This window comes from Ursus arctos, unplaced genomic scaffold (assembly GCF_023065955.2).
Source record: "Ursus arctos isolate Adak ecotype North America unplaced genomic scaffold, UrsArc2.0 scaffold_26, whole genome shotgun sequence".
Classification (NCBI taxonomy): domain Eukaryota; kingdom Metazoa; phylum Chordata; class Mammalia; order Carnivora; family Ursidae; genus Ursus; species Ursus arctos.
Genome location: NW_026622941.1, coordinates 9,143,476 through 9,166,121, shown reverse-complemented (window position 1 = coordinate 9,166,121; position 22,646 = coordinate 9,143,476). Strand labels below are relative to the sequence as shown.

General features: G+C 36.6%; 1 protein-coding gene across 1 annotated transcript in view; it reads left to right on the top strand.

Moving 5' to 3' along the window:
• The window catches only part of LOC113257916 (pregnancy zone protein-like), a 47,732-nt gene that overhangs the window by 10,236 nt on the left and 14,850 nt on the right, over positions 1–22,646 (top strand). Inside the window, 12 exon segments of the mRNA XM_057319026.1 lie at positions 1,724–1,835; positions 2,385–2,499; positions 2,649–2,758; positions 4,782–4,943; positions 6,317–6,544; positions 6,795–6,858; positions 9,740–9,876; positions 10,438–10,587; positions 15,030–15,194; positions 15,567–15,669; positions 20,900–21,044; positions 21,653–21,881. Coding sequence (XP_057175009.1) covers positions 1,724–1,835; positions 2,385–2,499; positions 2,649–2,758; positions 4,782–4,943; positions 6,317–6,544; positions 6,795–6,858; positions 9,740–9,876; positions 10,438–10,587; positions 15,030–15,194; positions 15,567–15,669; positions 20,900–21,044; positions 21,653–21,881 — 1,720 coding nt within the window.

Genomic DNA, 22,646 nt, shown 5'->3' with positions numbered 1-22,646 from the left:
TTATCCATTCATCTCTTGTTGGACCCTTGGGTTGCTTCCATACCTTGGTTATTGCAAAAAAAAAAAAAGTTGCAATAAATATGGTGGTGCATATATGTTTTCAAATTAGCATTTTCATTTTCTTTGGATAAATATCCAACAGTGGAATTATTGGGTCATATGGTAATTCTATTTCTAATGTTTTGAAAAACCTCCATAGTTTTCCACAGTGGCTGTACCAATTTACATTCCCACCAGCATTGTACAAGGATTCCTTTTCTCCACATCTTTGCCAACACTGGGGTATAATATTCTAAATACATCTCTTAAGTGCATACAGTGTCTAAGGTTGTTCAGTCTCACCGTTTCCTTATTGAATTTCTGTCTGGATATTCTATGTATTATTGACAGTGGAGTACTAAAGTCTCCTGCTATTATTGTATTGTTGTCTGTTTCTCCTTTCTGTTCCATCAGTGTTTGCTTCATATATTTAGGTATTTTGATACTGGGTGCATATGTAATTGTTCTATCTTCTTGGTGAATTGATACTTTTATCATTATATAACTTCTTTGTCTCTTATGACAGTTCTTGACTTAAAGTCAATTTTGTGTGATGTTAGTATGACTACCCTTGATCTTTTTTGGTTATCATTTTTTATGGAATATCTTTTTCTATATCTTCACTTTCAGCCTAAAATGTGTCTCCTGTATATGACATATTGTTGGGTCTTGTATTTTTATCCATTTATCCCCTCTATGTTTTTTATTGGATAATTTAATTGGCTTACATTTAAAGTGATTATTGATAGTGAAGGACTTATTAATGCTATTTTTGAAATTTTTTCTGTCTTTTTTTCTGTCTATGGAAAAGTGCAATTACAAATAACTCTTAGAGTTCATTTCAACCTTGAGAATTAAAACGCATTTCCTATAAATCATCAGTACCGGAGGGAGCATGCAGAGTAAAAAAAAACATATGCCCATCTGAATATTATATACTGGAAGCATCAAAGTATCTGGACCTCTGCCTCAATTCTGTCTTGGAGTAATGACCAAGGATTATTTGTCTAATTTAATGCATCCTAGTACTGATATCTGTATGTTAGAAAGGGGTTTCAGAATAAGTTGCTCTGATTACATTTTTTATTTGAAGTGATATTGGAGACACTTACAAATAGGAAAGAAAACTAATGCCCAAAGCAAGCTGATTGCTAATTATTCCATTTTTATTAAGAAAGAGAAAACTAATAGAAATATAGAGTGCATACACATACAATTTTTTTATATGCCTCATGGTTGTTAGGTTTTATTGGGGCTCTTTCTCCCTCTCTCCCTCTCTCCCTCTCTCTCTCTCTGTGCATGTTATTATATTGGGTTTATTATTTCTATTATTTATTTTTTTATGTTCTATTTATTACCCGAGTTTTCTCATTTGGTATAAACAACAAGTTTTGATTTTACAATGACTGAATAAAAAGAATGATAAAAAATAAATAAGCTAAAAGCAAGAAATTTTTTTAAATCCCGAAGGAAACTTGATTGTACATTGCAGCAAAATTTTAAATGTTTTAATGAGTAGTACCTCTTGATAAAGATATTTTCCAGGCATATTTCAGTTGATATGAGCCCAAAATGATAAAGAAGTGCAAGGAACTGCAGAGAGTAATTGTCTCATCTGTGGTGGGCTGGTGGTGGAAAATGTAGATACCTTTCTTCAGTTCCTGATTTATTTCTTACATGACAGATACACCTATGGGAAACCTGTCCCAGGACTTGCAACTGTAAGCATGTGCAGAAAATTATTTCATCCCACTTATTGTCAAAAACAAGAGTTCTGTGAGAAATTCAGTCAACAGGTTAGTTTACAGTTTTCTCTCTAGGGGCTATTATTGTTTTTTTGTTTTGTTTTGTTTTAAAGATTTTATTTATTTACTTGACAGAGAGAGAGACACAGCCAGCAAGGGAGGGAACACAAGCAGGGGGAGTGGGAGAGGAAGAAGCAGGCTCATAGCGGAGGAGCCTGATGTGAGGCTCGATCCCATAACACCGGGATCACGCCCAGACGCTTAACCGCTGTGCCACCCAGGCGCCCCTAGGGGCTATTATTGTTGACAACCATTGAGCTACCCCGTTTTACTTAATGGAAAGAGAATATTGGAGTAAGGCTCTCACAAAATATTTCCCACCAATAAGGAGAAAGAATTTCTATTCCTGGTCAATAAAATTCTCATTTTGATGATTAACCCTTAGAGATTATAAAGCAGATGTGAATATTAAATTCCTGAAGGTTAGTTAACATGTTTAACCCAAAGAAGTTGTCTTGGCATTGGAAAGAAAATAATATATTTAGTGATGATTGGTCTTAATCAGTATGGCATTTATTAATTTTTTTACATTTCTCTCAGCTCAACAGCAATGGCTGCATCACCCAAGAAGTAAAATCAAACCTACTCCAAATTAAAAATATGGGTTATGAAATGCAACTTAAAGTGGAAGCCAAGATCAGAGAAGAAGGAACAGGTTTGAACTCTAAATTAATATAAGGAGTGGAACAATAAACATTTGTTTGCTTTCCATAACAAAATAAGGGTCATTGGAAGGTGGAAGGAAATGAATTTTAGTACTAAAGTAACTTCCAAGAGTACTGACTCTTCTCTACATATTTTTAGACCTAGTATTTACTGGAAATGGGACCAGTGAAATCACAAATATTGTAACCAGAGTCAAGTTCGTGAAAGTGGATTCACACTTTAGACGAGGAATCCCCTTCTTTGGACAGGTAGAGTATATTGCAATTCACATGTAATGAAGTATCCACAATGATGCATCCAACAATGCAGTCTACATTGATGTAGCCAACAATGCAGCCAATGATGTAGCCTACATCTAGTTAATGATATCAGTTAATTAATATGACCCAAACCATGAGGCCTAGCAAAACTACTTTCCTTTGTAAATATCACTGATAAAATGTACAAACACATACTGTAGTATTTTGAGAATCAGAGGTATTATTTCTTTTTAGAACATATAGCTAATGAAGATGCTTAATGTGATATGAGTTAATTATTATGTCAAACCTTTCTACCAACCATCTGACAATAAATATATTTCCACCGATATCCAAACAGCTTCAGAATTTTAAGAGAATTTCTCACAAATGATTCTCAATTTATGGATACCAATATCCTCCTTTATACCTGCTGTTTTTATTTTTTTCTTTTTCAAAATTTAAAAAAAATTTTTGTTAATTAACATATAGTGTAATATTGGTTTCGGGAGTAGAATTTTGTGATTCAACACTTTCATGTAACTCTCAAGACTCATCACAAGTGCCCTCCTTAGATAATGCTAAGTGAAATAAGTCAAGCAGAGAAAGACAACTATCATATGATTTCTCTCATCTATGGAACATAAGAACTAGGATGATCGGTATGGGAAGAAAGGGATAAAGAAAGGGGGGGTAATCAGAAGGGGGAATGAAACATGAGAGACTATGGACTATGAGAAACAAACTGAGGGCCTCAGAGGGGAGGGGGTGGGGGAATGGGATAGACCGGTGATGGGTAGTAAGGAGGGCACGTATTGCATGGTGCACTGGGTGTTATACACAACTAATGAATCATCGAGCCTTACATCGGAAACCGGGGATGTACTGTATGGTGACTAACATAATATAATAAAAAATCATTAAAAAATAAAAATTTAAAATAAATAAATTAATTAATTAAATAAATAAAATAAAATAAAATAAAAAATAAAAACAAAAAACAAGTGCCCTCCTTAAACCCATCACTCATCTAGCCCATTCCCCACCCACCACCCTCCATCAACTCTCAGTTTGTGCTCTATTGTTAAGACTTGTCTTATGGTTTGCTTCCCTCTCTCTCTCTTTTTTCCTTTCCTTCCCATATGTCTAGACTGGATATGTGTAGTCTTATTTTTAGACACAGAAACTATAATAGTGTACATTTTATGGCCATTATCATTTAATTATTTTCATACTTAAGGTATACATTTTAATTTTAACTAATAATTTTACCGCTTTTATAAGTATTTATAATTAGTTACCCATTCCATAATTCCTTTTTAAAATTACTTTTTTAGGGGCGTCTGGGTGGCACAGCGGTTAAGCGTCTGCCTTCGGCTCAGGGCGTGATCCTGGCGTTATGGGATCGAGCCCCACATCGGCCTCCTCCGCTATGAGCCTGCTTCTTCCTCTCCCACTCCTCCTGCTTGTGTTCCCTCTCTCGCTGGCTGTCTCTATCTGTGTTAAATAAATAAATAAAATCTTAAAAAAAAAAAATAAAAAAATAAAATTACTTTTTTAAATTTAAAATTACAATTTTTTATTTTTAAATTTTAAAAAATTTTAAAATTTATTTCTAAATTTTTAATTATTTTTATAAATAACAATAATTTATATTATTTATTATTAATAATAAAATTAAAATTCTATTTTAAATTTTAATTTTTTTTAAATTTTTAAAAAATTTTAAATTTATTTTTAAATTTAAAATTACACTTTTTCTCAAAAAGAAACACTTTTTCTGGGGAAGCTTATGTAGTTTGTTTCAGGAGATGAAAAAGATCCAAGGATCCAAAAAAAGGAGAAAAAGGTAAAAGACATGAGGGTAAAAAATGGGACAAAAAAATAAATTTTGTAGTAAACATAGAAGGGTTATTTTCCGGAATTGGTTTTGCTTTTTCTTTCCGTTATGGCAGCAAAGGAATTTGTTCCTATGAGTTCTGCCTTCTCTGAATATTAACCACATAACTTATCAAATTCTTTTCTTCTTTAGGTGCTTCTGGTGGATGGGAAAGATGTGCCCATCCCCAATAAACTTGTCTTTATCTCTGCAAATGAAGCAAATTATCTTTACAATGCAACTACCAATGACCAGGGTCTTGTTCAGTTTTCAATCAATACTACTAATATCTTGGTTAACAAAATTTCTGTCATGGTAAGTATGAAAGGAAAAGAAACACCTGAGGACAAAGAGAAACCTTAATACAGCAATCATTTATTCAGTAGTGAAGAAGTACACATATTATATTTGAGAGACAGAAATAAGAAGCTGCCCAACTTAGGGATAAACTTAAGAGATTAAAAATTTAATTAAAAACAACAAAACCAGTAGAAGAGATACTGTCAAAGTGTCTGATCATTTCACTAGCATTATCTTTAAAATTGTATGTATTATGCAAAAAAAAAAAAAAATCTTATAGGATTTGTTCCTGAACCATATCAGTTCTTCAACAGGTAAGTAATTTATGTAATTTGTTTTATATTGTTTTTTTTCTATGTCCATTCAGATAATTTAAAAAGTGAGCAGAACCCCCCCACACACTTGATATATATTGCCTAATGAAGATGATCAAAAGATTTCTACAACAAAAAAGATGTTATGCTTGTAATCTCAAAGAAGTAAAGACAATGATTTATTGATTCCAGCTTAGATAAATAGCATTTAAATTATTTCTATTTCCCAAAGTTCACATGTTAATTGAATTTAAAATATGGAGCAATGCTTAATGTTTCCTATGTAATAGATACCTGCTCTTCCCTAAGATTGAAAAGATGGGTAGACGGTCCCTATATTTGAAACTCTATAATGATAGAGTTAACAGAGCTGTAAATTATTAGTATGATATATTTAAGAGCAATAATAAAAAAAAACAGATAATTTATCATAAGAGCAAATAGAAAGGTCCACAAAATACACCTAGTAAACTCAGAAAAAGAAAATAAGTGCACCCATAAAATGGCTAAGGAGCAACCATTGCAGGGGAAATCAATGGAATTATCTGCTAAACAACATTTGCAAGGTTTAAAGGTCCAGAAACCACAAAGCCTTGAAGATCAAAAGTCATAATAGTGATAAGGAGCATAGATGATAATTTGTTGGGATTCTTTATAAACAATTTTGAAGCCCTTACAGTTATAAAATATTACATTAATATATAACATAATTTTAATTAAACCAACTTACAAGGGACTTCTATTATCTAAAGATTTCCTTTTCTGCTCGCTGCAATTATTTACCATTCTCATTGGGACATCATTGTTCCTTTGGCCCTGAGCCACAGAAGAAAAGATAAATCAGTAATGATTTAGCAGAATCAGGGCAAAGGAGATTAATTTGTAGATTATTTCTCTTTAATCACTGCAATTCGGGAAGGTGGTCATTTGTTTCTTTGGTGGTCAACAGGGATGAAGACAATGCAGAGTGTATGTTGGAAGGGAAGACACAAAATTTTAACTCTTCATTTTGGTGGGAAGCTGACGTGAAGAATTTCAAGACAATATCGATTCTTTGTTTTTCTGTTTCATCAGGCCTACGACAAACAACCTAACTTGTGTTTTAACTCTGTATGGCTCCGAGAGGAGCACCTCACAGCTCAGCACGTTGCTAAGCATGCTTTCTCCCTACGTGGGAATTATGTTCACCTGGAACCTGTGGCTGGTACCCTGCCCTGTGGCCAAACTCAGATTATCAAGGCGTACTATATATTCAATGGGGAGGCCATTGGGGAACCAAAGGAACTCATTTTCTATTACCTGGTAAGAATAAGGACACAAAATATATTTGGAGTTTATCAGTAGACAAAAGTGGTTAACAGCCCAGGAAAAGTGATTAACTTGCCTCACCATCTTCCTGTCTCATCCGTGTTCCCCCTGATTCTTTAATTTTCATGCCGTTTGTTCTCTTTAGCAGAGATTCAAGAATCAAAAGCAGGTCATGTGGGGAGTAAGATGTTGAGAAGTGTGTTAGGCTCCAAAAGGTTGCTTTTTTGTTGATTTTTCATTTCAGATCATGGCGAAGGGGAGCATCGTCAGATCTGGAACACATGCTGTGTCTCTAGAGCTAGGAGACGGTGAGTATCCTTCAATCCTCCCCACCCGCCATGTCCTTCCCAACACATCTAGCCTCACACGTCAGTGACAGTTCACAAATGGGGATGTTATTCCCATTATCCCTTTATAATAAGGACACAAAAAAAAATAAAGATTCTCCTTATGATTCTAACATTTTTTTTTATTCAACGGATACATTTGATTGCCTCCTATGTGTCAGTCATTCTGCGAAGGTACACTTTTTTTTACCTTGGTGTGTTTCTTCTATCTTGACATTTAAATTAGAAACTTCTGAAAATCTAAGCTTCCTTCTGTTTTTAGCCCTAAAATAAATGTGAATTGGTCATCTTTAATCTTAGTATTGCAGAGAAGAGAGTTAAGTATCATGGAGAATGGGGAGGATAAAGATGACGGACTGGTTTTTTTTTCCAATACCAGACTCTGGGCTAGGCTTTCTTACCTCTGGAAAGGCTCTCTGCCTTCAACAGTTAATAAGGGCGCACACAGTGCTGCAGCCATGAAACTGGAACCCTCACACGTGAATTTGAGGGCACTTCATGAATAATCGGGGAAAGGAAACCAGGATTATTTTCTACCCTATTTAAATCATGTCAGAATTTAAATCACAGGAAGAAGAGCCCATGAGCATTCTTATAATTAACTGAAATTAAGGTAAATATTTCACCAAACTCTACCTCGCCCCAGAGCTGAACTTAACAATGGCTGGGATTTGTTCCATAGCTGTGATTTTTTTTTTAAGATTTTATTTATTAATTTGAGAGAGAGAGAGAGAAATTGAGAGATCGAATGGGAGGAGGGACAGAGGGAGAAGCAGACTCCCTGCAGAGTAAGGAGCCCTACTCCGAACTTGATCCCAGGACCCTAGAATCATGACCTGAGCCAAAAGCAGATACTTAACTGAGTTAGCCACCCAAGCGCCTGTGATTTTTTTTATATAGTTCCTTTCTCTATCAAGCAGGAAAAGTAAAACATCAATTATATTTTTGTTTTTCCATATTGAAACAATATTGGAGAAGGTTTAATTCAAAAGAAGGTACTAATTAGTACTCTCAAAAATTAACACTTGTGGGACACCTGGGTGGCTCAGTTGGTTAAGTGTCTGCCTTTGGCTCAGGTCATGATCTCCAGGTCCTGGGATCGAGCCCCACTGTGGCTTCCAGCTCGGTGGGGAGTCTGCTTCTCCCTCTGCTTCTCCCTCTGTTTCTCCCCTCTGCTCATGCTCTCTCTCTCTCTCAAATGAATAAATAAAACCTTTAAAAAAAACACAATTAACAATTGTTTGAATTAAACATTAAAGATTGCTGCCAGCTCTGAATATCATTTATCCCAATATTTATATAAGAATAGTTTGATATAGAGAATGGACCCCCCTGCATGCATTATTTCCCTTCAATGCATCTAGTTGCCTGTTTTTCTATTTTCTTACAATAATGGAACATATAACACATTTATAGAAATAGATGAGTGTCTTAAAACATTATGTTTATCTGATTTTTCTTTCCTGATATTTTAATTTGTGCATCATTCAGAAAAGGAAGAATCTCTACATAATAATATAAGGAAGAGTTTATTAATTATTTACTTCATGAAGACATCACAAAAAAAGTAATGAAAGTAACTCAGCCAATAATTGAAAGAAATTTCTTTATATAATCAATGAATTCACAAGTATTTATAATAAAACTATTTTAACCAAACATTGTAATTATGTTATTAATTACCAGTTTCTTCTTCATAAAGATGTACCAAAAATCCTTGACTCTATTAGTTAAAAGAACCAATTCTGTTCACAGTTTGTCTAAATTTAACCTTTTTCATTGTTTACTCAGATTGTTCTTTTCTTGTACTATTCTGCAGTTTTAACATCAAGGTGCAAATTACTAATTTCAGAACAATTTCTGAGTCTGTTTTAAATTCAGAATTCATTTTTTAAATGACAAAGCCTTCACAAATTTCATTACTAAAAGGTTACTTTCCTCCCAATCTTCTCTGAAAAAAAAATCTGCCATAACGTCTCTATTTTTGTGATGCTTCAGTCTATTCTTAACTACTATTGCTCACTCCAGACACAGCAATACAAGGATTTAAATTACCCTCCTATTAGAGAAAATCTTATTTCCTTTTTGGGATCTAAGTTAAAACTTGATCCCTCCAATGGGACAAAAATATGAATGCCATGGCACTGCCTTGGTCGTTCCCAAGGGTGGGGGGAGGGTAACAGGAGAGTTTTTGGTAAATGGGCATAGTTTCAGATTGGCAACATGAGAAAGTTCTGGAAAGCTGCTTCACAACAATGTGAATATACTTAACAGTACTGAACTGTATACTTTAAAATGGTTAAGATAGTAAGTTTTATGTTATGTGTGTTTTTACCATAATAGAAAAGACATGTATTTGAAAAAAAAAGTGAACTCTATGATTATACCTTACAAATTATGGCTCTGTATTTAAATTGAGAATCACAGTCTAAATGAAATTGTTTCCATTCATCATACAGATATATGAGATAGTCATTATATATATGACATATATAAGAAGTTCCCTATTCTCTAATTTTTAACTGAGCCCAGCAGGCTTTATAAAATATTTTGTGTATACATACATACATAGAATAATTTTGAGCTATTCTGACGTATGCTGGTTACCGTTTTAATTAAGCGGAAAATCAGACATAGACTTGAGTGTAAGGAACTTGTATTTATTCTACATTGAAGTTGTAAAGGGACACATTAGCCTATTAATTTCACCAAATAATTAGAATGACATTAAAGAGACTATGCCTTTGAATGAGTAGGCACAGTTCTAAACTGGGTTAGGATCTAGCAACAGTGTTCTGACCCATGACCATCTTGTCTCATTTTCTCCACGCCCCTGTAAAAGGCAGTTTTTCCTTATCCTTCCCTGTGGAGTCGGACATCGCTCCCATTGCTCGATTGTTCATCTTTACCGTTTTACCGGATGGAGAAGTTCTTGGAGATTCAGAGAGCTTTGAGATTGAAAACTGCCTACCCAACAAGGTGACGGTCTTCAGCATAAAACTGTAAAAACACAAATAAATGGTACTGTAGGTATCATCCATTTACCTCAGAGAAAATGGGCCCAGAAAATTAAGTGAGTTGCCCAAGGGTTCCCAACAAATTAATGGCAGAGCCAAATCTCCAGGCACCTAGCACAGAACTTTCTCAATTATGCCAAGTTGCTACCACATAAAACATAATTCAATCTTGTGTCCATGGTGCCCTATTCCACGAATTCAGTTGCATGAGGTATGTATGATGTTTAGACTCAGAAGTTCCAAAAACCTTAAGGACAAATATAAATACCTAGACTCACCCTATAATGGATCCGAGGTAAAGGCAAGCTATTCATCCCTTCCGAGGTATCAGTTTTTCCTTTAGAATAAGACTGAGCTGTTGACTAAATCTTTTCAACAATAAAAGGCAGATGGGAAACGAGGTTCCTGACTTGACATGTGGCAGTCCTATAAGGCGAAGGTAAAGATGACTCGGGACATGTGGGTGACTGCAGGATTGCAAAGGTAGAGGACGTGGGGCTGACTTTTCCTTCTGTTACGACAGGTGGACTTGAGCTTCCGCCCAGCATGAAGTCTCCCGGCTTCCCACGCCCACCTGCGAGTTTCAGCTTCTCCTCAGTCCCTGTGCGCCCTCCGTGCGGTGGACCAAAGTGTGCTGCTCGCAAGGCCCGACGCTGAGCTGTCCACGGATTCGGTGAGCTCCCGGCAGCCTCGGGGTCAGCAGGGCCACTGGAGGGGCGGGAGGCGACGGGAGGCAGGAGAAGCCCCTCTTGAGAGTACAATATAAAAACAGTCACCATTGTCCAATTTTATATAGTTTCTGGAGCTTTCTCACATGCATTTTCTCATGTGATACTCCCTAGATCTTAGGGAGTAGCAGACACATTTTAAGATGTGGAAACTAAGGGAACGTTGAGAGATTTACGCAAGATTACCAGAAGTAAATGACAGCCGAGCGTCTGACACTGCCCACAAGCTTCGATCTCTTCCTGGATATAACTTCTTTCTCTCTAGAGAATCAAATCTAAATCTCAATTACTCATGGTTTACAATGATATTAATGAAAGCTATGTGTTTTAAGATTCACCGCTTATGCGATGGTCTTATTTAAAAAAGAATTAAAAATGGGGCACCTGGTGGCTCAATCTGTTAAGCATCTGCCTCCGGCTCAGGTCATGATCCCAGGGTCCCATGATAGAGCCCTGCATTGGGCTCCTTGCTCAGCAAGGAGACCGCTTCTCCCTCTCCTTCTGGCCCTCCCCCTGTTTGTGCTCTCTCTTGCTCACTCTCTCTCAAATAAATAAATAAAAACTTTAAAAAGTAAAGAAAAAAGGGAGGGGGGTGGGGGAATGGGATAGGCCGGTGATGGGTAGTGAGGAGGGCACGTATTGCATGGTGCACTGAGTGTTGTACACAACTAATGAATCATCGAGCCTTGCATCGAAAGCCGGGGATGTACTGTATGGTGACTAACATAATATAATAAAAAAACATTAAAATAAAAAAAAGTAAAGAAAAAAGAATTAATAAGTTCCCAAAGTATTAGATAATATGGATCATACCTAAAAAAATCATTTTTGGTCAATGGAGTAAGTAAGCTTTTTATAAAAATTGATATTTACAAGCATAAGTCATGTACCTTCCAGTAGATCTATTTCCATTTCTAGAGTTCTTGGGGTCTATGAAACTGAAAGTGATTCACCAATTATTTTCAACTTAAAAAAAACGACCTACAACACCTTTGTCAGCAATGATGAGTCATGGACAAACTAAAATTTTAAGTCCTTTTTTTTTCTAGAATTATATTAATTCATAGCGGTAATATTTGGTATATCACGTTGATCTTTATTTTCTTCATCATCGTCGTCAACCTCCTCATCATCATCATCATCTTGCAGGCACACTATGTGCCAGGTCTGTTCTAGGGGCTGGGGAAAATAGTGGTAAGCAACCATAGTCCTTGTCCCGAGAAAGCTGTCATTTTAGAGGGACTATAAGAGATTACATGTGGCTCAGAAAAATAAAAGGTGAAAAATTGGTTAACAATTAGCATTAGGAGAAAGTACTTTCAAACATGGGGTTTTTGAAGAGAAAGCTATTGGAAGGAAGGAAAACTCCAGAACAACTTTTCTAACCTATTTAAAACTAGATTACTCATATTTTGAAATTGTTCAGTACGATGCAAGAAAACTGATACGTTATTAGAACTTGGTCATTGTCAAAAAGTTATCACTGGCAAATTTTATAGCTCTCATTGCCTTATGCATCAGTGTTTAAGCAGATCAACTAATTAACTTGCCTGTTTGGGAGTTATTATTACTTATCAATATTGGAAGATGCATCAGTGATATTGAAGTTCCTTCTGGTTTTGTTCTAGTTTCTGCTTCTGAAAATTCATTTATATGTATTATATGTTCTTTAAAGAGTTGTTTATTTATTTTGAGAGAAAGAAAGAGAGAGAGAGCATGCTCGCACACAACCAGGAGGGGCAGAGGGAGAAGGAGAGAGAGAATCTCAAGCAGAATCCCTGCTGAGCATAGAGCCTGACATGGGGCTCTATCTCACAATCTTGAGATCATGACCTGAGATGAAACCAAGAGAAGGATGCTTAACCAGCCACACCACCCAGGCGCCCCATATGTATTGAATTTTAAAACTGTAAGATAAATATATCAAGAATCACTATCCTGTTTCTAATCACCAAAATTAACATTCTTCACAATGGAGGGTATAATCAAAGTTTTTCTCAACCTTGTCTTTTATTGACAGGTCAAAATATCTCTTTGTAGCATAATAATTATTACATAAAAATATTTCTCTGACTAGGGTTCTCTGGAAGTTAACCTGAAAAGTAGGGAAATTTCTCCCTGGGGGTTTTCTTTGGAGGAGTAGCTTACCTTTTTTTAAAGATTTATTTATATATTTGAGAGAGAGAGAGAGAGACAAAGAGCAAGGGGAGGAACAGAGGTGGAGAATTTCAAGTAGACTTCACACTGAGCACAGAGCCCCATACAGGGCTTGATCTCACGACCCTGAGATCATGACCTGAGCTGAAATCAAGAGTCGGACACTTAACCAACTGAGCCACCCAGGCACCCAAAGGAATGGCGTGTGTGTGTGTGTGTGTGTGTACACTCTGTATTTATGGTAGCCTATTCTAAACTATATTTCAGCCTGTGTTGAAGGAATTCAGTCTACTTTTCAAAATTTAATGTCTACCCTATTTTGTGTCATTATATAAATTTAATAGTTGCTTCAGGTGCATTACACAGCTTTGAACATAATAGAGGTAAGAAAGGATTATGAACATAACTGGAGATTTGGGTTCTTAAAGTTGTAAAAATCTTTAAGTCACTTGCTTTGACAATAAACTGGAAAATATTCATTCACCCAGTATAGATGATGCATGCTCATTTATGTGACCATTTTGCTCTCCTGCTCAAGAACAAAGTAAATAGAGAAAGAAGTTTGAAGTGTGTTTGTGGTTAGTTATCTACTGCTGCATAACAGTCTTCCCCAAACTTAGTGGTTTAAAACAATAAACTGTTCCTATCGTATGCACTTTCTATGGATTAGGAATCCCCAAGTGACTTATCTGGGTGCTTCTAGCTTGTGATCTCTCACGTCAGTCCACATGTGAACATGCCAGCTAGGGCTTCAGTCATCTGAAGGCTTGACTGAGGTTGGAAGTCTACTCATATAGTTGTTGTCAGGAGGCCTTAATTCCTCATCACACTGACTCCTCCATAGGGCTGCCTGGGCGTCCCCACAACAAGCGATTTCCTCCAGAGAAAGTGATCCGAGAGAGAAGCTAAAGCGCAATATATTTTATGATCTGGCCTTGGAATTTAGACGCTATCACTTCCACAAAATCTTATTAGTTATAGATGTCAGCCCTGTTCATTATGGGAGGAACTACACATGAGCATGAATACCAGAAAGTAAAGATTCCTGGGGGCAATTTTGGAGGCTGTCTTCACAGTCTGCCCTCCGACTCCCCATGATTTATGACCCTCCCACAGGTAAAATACACTCACTTTCCTCTCAAACTCCTAGAAGTCTCATTCCCCAATAGCAACAGCTCAAAGGTTGAACTTCATCATTAAAATAGGTCCAGGTGCAGATGGTGTTTCTGGGTGTAGTCCTTCAAGTACAATTCCTCTCAATACAAGGACCTTGAACTAAAGTGCACTGAAGTTATTTACCTCCACACATCCAGCATGCAATGGTGGAACTAGCATACTGACACTCCTATTCAAAAGGGGAAACAAAGGCACATGGGAGTTATTGGTCCATGGCAATTCTGAGATCCAGCCAAAGGTTTGAAGTCCTTTGATTAGGATTTGTCTTACTCCAGCTTAGGAAATAAACCAGGCTTCTTGGTTCCACTCTATGGATTACTGGTTCTTTCATTTAAGTCATCCTTGTTCAAAAAAAAAAAAGTGGCCTGTGTTTGCAATTGTGTAGACATTGTTCTATTGAATATAGATGATATGTATCCATTTATGTACCTATGTGGTTCTATCCAAGAACAAAGCCATATAGAAAAAGAAGGTTAGTAGATTGCAACAATCCTACCTAAATTTGTCAGGGTATTAAGTATTCATCAAACACAGAGATAATTTAGATCTCCTTCCTATATTTGGTCTAGTTTTACCTCTAGAGTGAAATTTTCATTAATCCTTGGTAATTTCAGTTTTATTATTCCTTGGAAACATTTTCCCAGATAGGTTTCATATCATGAGAACGAAAAAAACACTGTTAAAAATAAACAAACAATAATTTTAACTTCTCTCTGAGGTGTCAACTACTTGAAGGTACTCAAGAAAGGATTGGAAATGGGGGCGCCTGGGTAGCACAGTCAATTAAGCTCCAACTCTTGGTTTTGTTCAGGCATGATCTCAGGGTGGTGAGATCCAGCCCCATTTTGGGCTCTGCACTTAACATGGAGTTGGCTTGGGATTCTCTCTCCCTCTCCCTCTGCCTCTCCTGCTCCTTCACTCACTCTCTCTCTCACATAAATAAATCTTAAAAAAAAAAAGGATTGATGATGATTATCATATTTCTCTCAGTTCCTTGGATATTTCAAAAGAAAAACAGGTAAGAGCTCTATCTTTAATCTCTCCATTGTTACAGGTATATAGTCTGCTAACTATGAAGGATCTTACAGATTTCCCTGAAAATCTGGACCAGCAGGAAGAAGAAGAAGCAAGTTGCAGCCATCCTTATGTCATTCATAAAGGAGCCATCTATATTCCCTTACCAAGTTATGATGAAGACGATATGTATAGCTTCCTAAAGGTAAAGTCCTTATTAATTTTTATTGTACCAGCTGATGAATGTTTTAATGTTAGTAAAACTATATATGTAGTTTAGAAATTGTTTAGCCCAACATTTGATACGTCAGAGCCAGAGCTAGACCTACTCTCTGCCATTTCATTGAAATATTTTTGTTATATTTAGTTTATTTGTAAAAGGCCATAAGTAATAAAATCTTAATAAGCCATAAAGTTTACAATTTTGCCACTCTATTTATATTTATCGAGTTTGTGTATCTCCACAAAATTAATATAACATTAAGATTATTGGGGTTACATAGGGACATTTCTAAGGAAAATATATTTCATATATCCTAATCAAGTTTACATACCTATCGAGTCGCCATTTTTAAAGGGTATGGGATTAAAGGTGTTCACCAACTCTAAGATCCGAAAACCACAGTCATGTTCAATGATCCACCCACCTGTAGGAAGAGAAGGGCAACCGTTGATCGCAGGTAAAATAACAAATTGCTTTCAAATTTGTATTACATCCAACAATATTACTTTGCAAAAAAAAAAAAAAAGGTAAAATGAGATACATAGTGTAACCATTTTATACATAGAGAAACCAAGACTCAGATAAGATGTTTCTTGCTGAGATCATTTAGCTGGTAAATGGCATAGCCAGAACTGACAAGGGTGTTCTAAATTTGAGTTGGATACTTTAGGGCACAAAATCAGATGAAACATAAGATTCTACTGTAAGATAAGAAAGGAAAAAAGTTTACAATGTAAGGAGAGAATAATTTTAATTATAGAATTAAGAAATATTCATGGGGATGCTGTATCTTAAAGAACAGAAAGGAGAAGAAAAGGGTGCCTGGGTGGCTCAGTCAGTTAAGCATCTGCCTTCGGCTCAGATCATGATCCCAGGGTCCTGGGATTGAGCCCCACATAGGGCTCCCTGCTCAGCAGGGGAGTCTGCTTCTTCTCTCTCTCTGCCCCTTCTCTTGCTCATACTCTCTATCTCTCTCAAATAAATAAATAAAATCTAAAAAAAAAAAAGGAGAAAAGGCCTCACTGGTGAAAAGAAACAGTGTGAAGATGGCAGAAATATCTCCTAATCCAAGGCCAAAAAAAAAAAAAAAAAACAACGAAAATAAAACATCAAATGAAGCAGCGTCTTTCTACACCCCTCAATTTCCCATTCAAACATATGTCCCAATCCCCAGGTCTATTTATACTTGCAGCCATTAACCAATACCTTTTCCTCCTTTTCTCTCATGATTCTGACTATTCATTTTTCCAAGATATTCTTTTTTTTTTTAAGATTTTATTTATTTATTTGACAGAGAGAGAGACAGCCAGCGAGAGAGGGAACACAAGCAGGGGGAGTGGGAGAGGAAGAAGCAGGCTCCCAGCAGAGGAGCCTGATGTGGAACTTGATCCCAGAATTCCGGGATCACGCCCTGAGCCAAAGGCAGACACTTAACGACTGAGCCACCCAGGCGCCCCTTTCCAAGATATTCTTGATGTCTACTGTTTTTGAAGATTAACATCTTTTGAGTTTTGGTTATGAATCAAAGTGTTTATGTGTCAAGTGGGCATGTGATGCCTCCTCTATGCATCAAATCCTTCATCAATAAATTGAAGGAATTTACCTAAAGCCTCTTCAAGCCCTTTCAAAATGTCCAATAAAATAACAAAATATAATGTACCAAAACAAATTAAGGATTTCAACTGCTTAAAAATTGTTCCCTATGTTCTGAGACATTGAGCCTACATGTAAGGTTAATTATACATCTATAAACCAGCCCTATCATGAAGAAAACAATCCTATCAGCTTACTTTTAAAAGACTCTAGACTATTTTTCTCAATAATAAGACAAATAAATTCCAAACAGTTTCTTAGTGATGGTAAATATGATTTTTGTCAGGTAACTAAATGTTATATAAATGATGGAGAATAAGGCAAAGGAAAATAATCATGAAAGTTACAAAGGAAGAAGTTTGAGTTCAAACCATGAAAGTTTAAGGGAAAAGGAAATTTTCTGGAATGTGATAAGGATAGAATTATAGGCATATGATATAACTCAAAAAAAAAAAGAAACGTATAAAATGTATAGATATAAATAGCTGAAAATTGAAATGGGCAGATATAATGAATGATAAATGGGCAGATATAAATGAACCACGTAGATGACGCGGTGAAAGAGCTACAAAAACTAGAATACTTGGTAAAAGTTCTTGAAAATAATTTGAAGAACAAAAAACCCATTCCCATGTCTGTTTGGGAAGCCATCATGCCATCTCGAAGGGTTTGATGACATAGAATAGTATACATGGAAAATAAAACTTTAATAATGTCCCTAGCATGACAGAGAGAGACAGACAGACAGAGAGAAAATGGTTCATCTAAAAAAGAGGTTAAAATCTTATTAGACAATGATAGAAATGATTAGGGCCTGAAACTGTAAAAATTAAGAAGTCATAAAAATTGGAGTTATTATTCATGCATGTGTTCCATGACTATTCACTGAACACTTACTGACCGACTTTCTGGACTTACGACCAATATTGAGAACAAAAATCTTCACCTTTCTGAAGGCTATGTCCTAATGGACACAGAAAGAATGTAAATAAAATAAGCAAGTATATTATATAGTCTATTAAAACATGATAAAGGCTATGGGAAAAATTAAAAGAGAACGGGATATTGAGACTAAATGAGTTTCAATAAGTTTGTCAGTGAATATCCTACCAAAAGAGTGAAATTTGAGCAAAGACTTGAAGGAAGAGAACAAAATAAGAGACTATCTGGAAGAAGAGTATTTCGGTCATAGAAAGCATCACCAATAATAGAAAATATCTGTGGAATGCTTGCTCTGTTTTGAAAGACTGATGAGAGGGAGATAGAAGATAGATGGCTTCATTGAGATGTAACTGACATATAATAGTATACGTAAGTTTGAAGTGTACAGTGTGCTTATCATATGCTCTTATTTTTTAGAGGGATGGGAAGAAGGAGAGAGAGAATCTCAAGCGGACTTCCCACTGAGCGCAGAGCCCCATGCAGGGCTCAATCTCATGACCCTGGGGATCATGGCCTCAAGAGTCAGACACTTAACCACTGAGCTACCTAAAACCCCCTTGATGCATTTACATTTTGCAAAATGATTATCACCACAGCATTAACTAAAATTTCCATGACCTTATAACTTCCATTTCTTTCTTTGAAGTTTTTATTTTAATTCCAGTTAGTTAACATACAGTGTTATATTAGTTTCAGGTGTAGAATTTAGTGATTTCATCACTTCCATATATCATCCGGTGCTCATCACAACAAGCGCCTTCCTTACTCCCTGTCACATATTTCACCCATCTCCCCAACCACCTCCCTTCTGGTAGCCATCAGTTTGCTCTCTATAGTTGAGTCTGTTTCTTGGTTTGTCTGTCTCTGTCTTATTTATTTCCCTTTGCTTGTTTGTTTTGTTTCTTAAATTCCACATATAAGTGAAATCGTATGGTATTTGTCTTTCTCTGACTGCCTTAGGAATATTATTCATCCTTTAAAAAATGAAATCTTGCCATTTGCAACAACATGGGTGGCGCTAGAGAGTATAGTGCTAAGTGAAATAAGTTGGTCCATTTCTTTTTTATGGTTATCACCACTTTTCAAATGGAAAAGCTGAACCTGGAAAGGCTGAGTAACTCAAGCCATTAAGATGCCACAGCCAGTAAGATATGGAATGGGGATGGATTCAAATCTGGATGCTTGACTCCAGATCCATGTTTTTTAACCTCTACACTATTCTGTCTCTCAAAGGCTCTAAGGTGAGAGCTTGTCTGGAACATTCTAAAAGTAAGGAAACCACGGGGTGCCTGGGTGGCACAAGCGGTTAAGCCTCTGCCTTCGGCTCAGGGCGTGATCCCGGCGTTATGGGATCGAGCCCCACATCAGGCTCCTCCGCTATGAGCCTGCTTCTTCCTCTCCCACTCCCCCTGCTTGTGTTCCCTCTCTTGCTGGCTGTCTCTATCTCTGTCAAATAGATAAAATCTTTATTAAAAAAAAAAGTAAGGAAACCATTGTGGTTGGAACAGAGTGAATCAAGGGAGAGTGAGATCAGTGGAATAATTGAGGTGAAATTGTGTAAGGCCTTGTAGGTCATTGTAAGAATTTGACTTTTTACTCTGCATGAGATGGAAAGATTATCAGAAGGGGTGGGTAAAGTGATCTAATATGTTTCTTATAAGAATCACCTAAATATTACATTTAGAAGAAAATTAAGTTTTGAGTTTTTATACTTTTTTGCTTGAAAGTAGCAAAGGTCAAAAATGAATACAAGTATTACAAAGCTAGATTGAGTGGCCCTTTAACAGCCATGAACAGAATGTCCAGGAGAAACTATTTTGTGATCAGCAGTGAAACAAAATATAAGTGGGTGTGTCCAGGGATCAACACATTTTGATGAAGTCAGATGGGGGGAAAAAAGCAAGATAATAATAATAATATTGTCTTGAGAAATTAATCTAAAGGCATTTCAGTAGAGTTTATGAGTTGTGACATAATGAAGAATAGAATTTTAATGTAAACACAGTGAAAGGATCAGTAGAGAGTTAAGTTGACCTTGAGAATGAGACTATAAGATACAGCCATCATCCAATAAATGGAGTTAAAATAACACATTAAGCCATTGTTCATTAACTATATTAGCTGGAGAGGTTGAAGGGTCTTTGATGTCTGGAGCAGGAAAAAGAAAATAGTTTATTTAGATGCATCATCCATTTAGATAAACTTGAATACTAATAATCCATTCACATATTCAACATAAAAGTAAAGACAGAGACAGTAGAGCAACAGCAGTGAGAAACCAAAGGCAGAAATAGAGATGGCTACCACTTGGAAGGACATGAGGGAAAGAAGTTGTATGATATTTATTTAAAGAAATTCCTTTTCCTTTTTAGTTGAGAGAGATACTGAGTGGAAATATCTGACAATGTTTTTCCTTATAAATATTCTTTCACAAGGCAATTCCGAAATATCAGATGGGGTACGTGGATGGAGAACCTCACTCAAATTCAATTAAGCATGACTTCAGGCACAAAATAGAACCACAAAGTCTTCATGTTTAGTTCTCTACCCCCTCACTTTTGTAAATAACTTCTGTCTCCATCATAGAGCTATACCAAATGGAAATGTCTCTCTTTGGCATCTTCAATTTTTCATTTCTCCTTCCCAAGAAATAAAGAGAATAAAATCTAATGCTCTAGCCTTGTTATCAAGAGAACAATGAGCTTACAAGCTTCAATGTAGTGCAAAGAGTTGATATTATTAAATTCTCTCACCCCATTGGTAATTCAAACAATTGAACACATGTTGCCTAAAGAGAGTTTGGCATTTTCTGCTCAATCCTTCTTGTGGAAGAGACGATATTCTGTGACCTTGAGAACTCACTATTTCTCCCACAAACCATAAATGCGTCTCCAAGTTATCTTGTCCTACAAGCCTCCACTCCGCGTAGAATTATGCTATCTCTAGGATACATGGAATTTTTACCTTTAACGAGGACTCCTGTCTGCTCAAAGAATAAGGGCTCAACAAGTTATTTCCAAATTTCTACAACTCTTAGGGGACAATCTGAGCAGGAATACTGAAAATTTGTTCTTCTAAGTCTCACACTTGCACCAGGAAATGAATGGATGTTTTTTCTTTAACTAGATTGTAATTTTCCCTTATTTTAATAGCAGGTAGTGGAGCAAGTCAATATATTCCTCAATTTCACTCATATAATCTCATGTCTGCAAATAATATGCAAAGTCCGGAGCCAGTCTCTGAAACAGTACGGACTTACTTCCCTGAGACCTGGATCTGGGATTTGGTGGTGGTGGAGTAAGTACCTTCATTCTCCTCCATTTGCTGTGGTCACGTGAGGGAATATGGATCCTCCAGCATTTTCAGCTCTAAGATAATCTTTCTGAGAAGTTCTAAATAATCGTCTTAACCTCTCATTCTTTCAGGATGGCCTACGAAAATGCTTTTATTATTTAGGTTCATTAGTAAAATTGTCTCAGAGATGAGCAATTCTAATAGAATTATTCTGCCACAAAGCAGATATGGGTACTCAAAGTATTCAAATGCTAGATTGCCTAAGGCCATTGGGGGAACCGTCCATAAACAAGATTAGAACATCCACATAAACACATCAAGCTATGTAAATGTAATGGGCTGCTTGTTGGATCATGATTCTTAAGTATGCTGGTTTATGAGATCATACAACAGTGAGGGGAGTTTAAGGGCCAAACTGAAATATTGAAATATTTTTCTTTAAGGTACAGACATGTTGATAAGGGAAAGAGGCAGCATTTAGTACCTTTTGCTTTCCCAACTCAGCTTCCCAATACGTAACCTAGTGTGCACATGTGCACATATTGATTCTCACTTGAGAAGAGGTGTTTCACCTGCTCACTTTCTGTTCTTCACATCTCTATCTTCCCCAGCTCATCAGGCGTGGCCGAAGTGGGGGTAACAGTCCCTGATACCATCACAGAGTGGAAGGCAGGAGCCCTCTGCCTGTCCAATGATACTGGACTTGGTCTCTCTCTTCCTACCTCCCTCCGAGTCTTCCAGCCCTTCTTTGTGGAGCTCATAATGCCCTACTCTGTGATCCGCGGAGAGGCCTTCACACTCAAGGCCACCGTCCTCAACTACCTTCCCAAATGCATCCGGGTAAGGAAAATGAGGGTGGATTGAAAGGGTGGATAGAATCAAAGACTTCTTCAGTCCCTCAGCTCCTGATTCTGTTCCCAAGACTGTGGCTAATTCTGGGAATTATGCACAAGCACTGTTTGTGTTAAGCAAGGCAGGACATGATCAGAAAGATAACACAATGAGGTTTGAGCTACAGGTACTGAAATCGTGGGTATCCAAATCCCATGCATTTTCAGAAAATTTCCTGAACCTTACAGCATCCTCTACCATGGGATAGACTTTTTGCCAGGAAAATTCTCGATGCTGACACAAAACTCAGTTTTCTTAATTCCATGAGTGTCATTCTTCAAGGTCTCCCATCTCTAAATTCCCACATATTTCTTTGTAAATTTTGTCACAATTTTGTATATAGATTATCCCCTTCATAACACCATATCTTCGAGGTCAGGAACTTCTTACATACTCTTCATAATTTGCCAAGCCTTGTACGTAGTAGACACGTGATAAATGCTGCAGGAAGTGGGAAAAGGTAAGAAAGAAGAAAGGAAGAAAATCTGCATGAGAGGTGGGAACCAACAAGTAGAAACCAGCAGGTAGTGCTCCCAAGGGCATTATACCATTGCTGCTTTTCCCTCCTACCCACTGCTGCCACATCTGCAGATTTCTCCAATTTACCCTAATGCAAAGGCCAGATCCTCCTAGTAAGTAGTCAACCTTGATTTGTACAACTGACAGTCTCATACTTCTCAAAGCATGCATGAGCTTACATGACATCATTTTTTT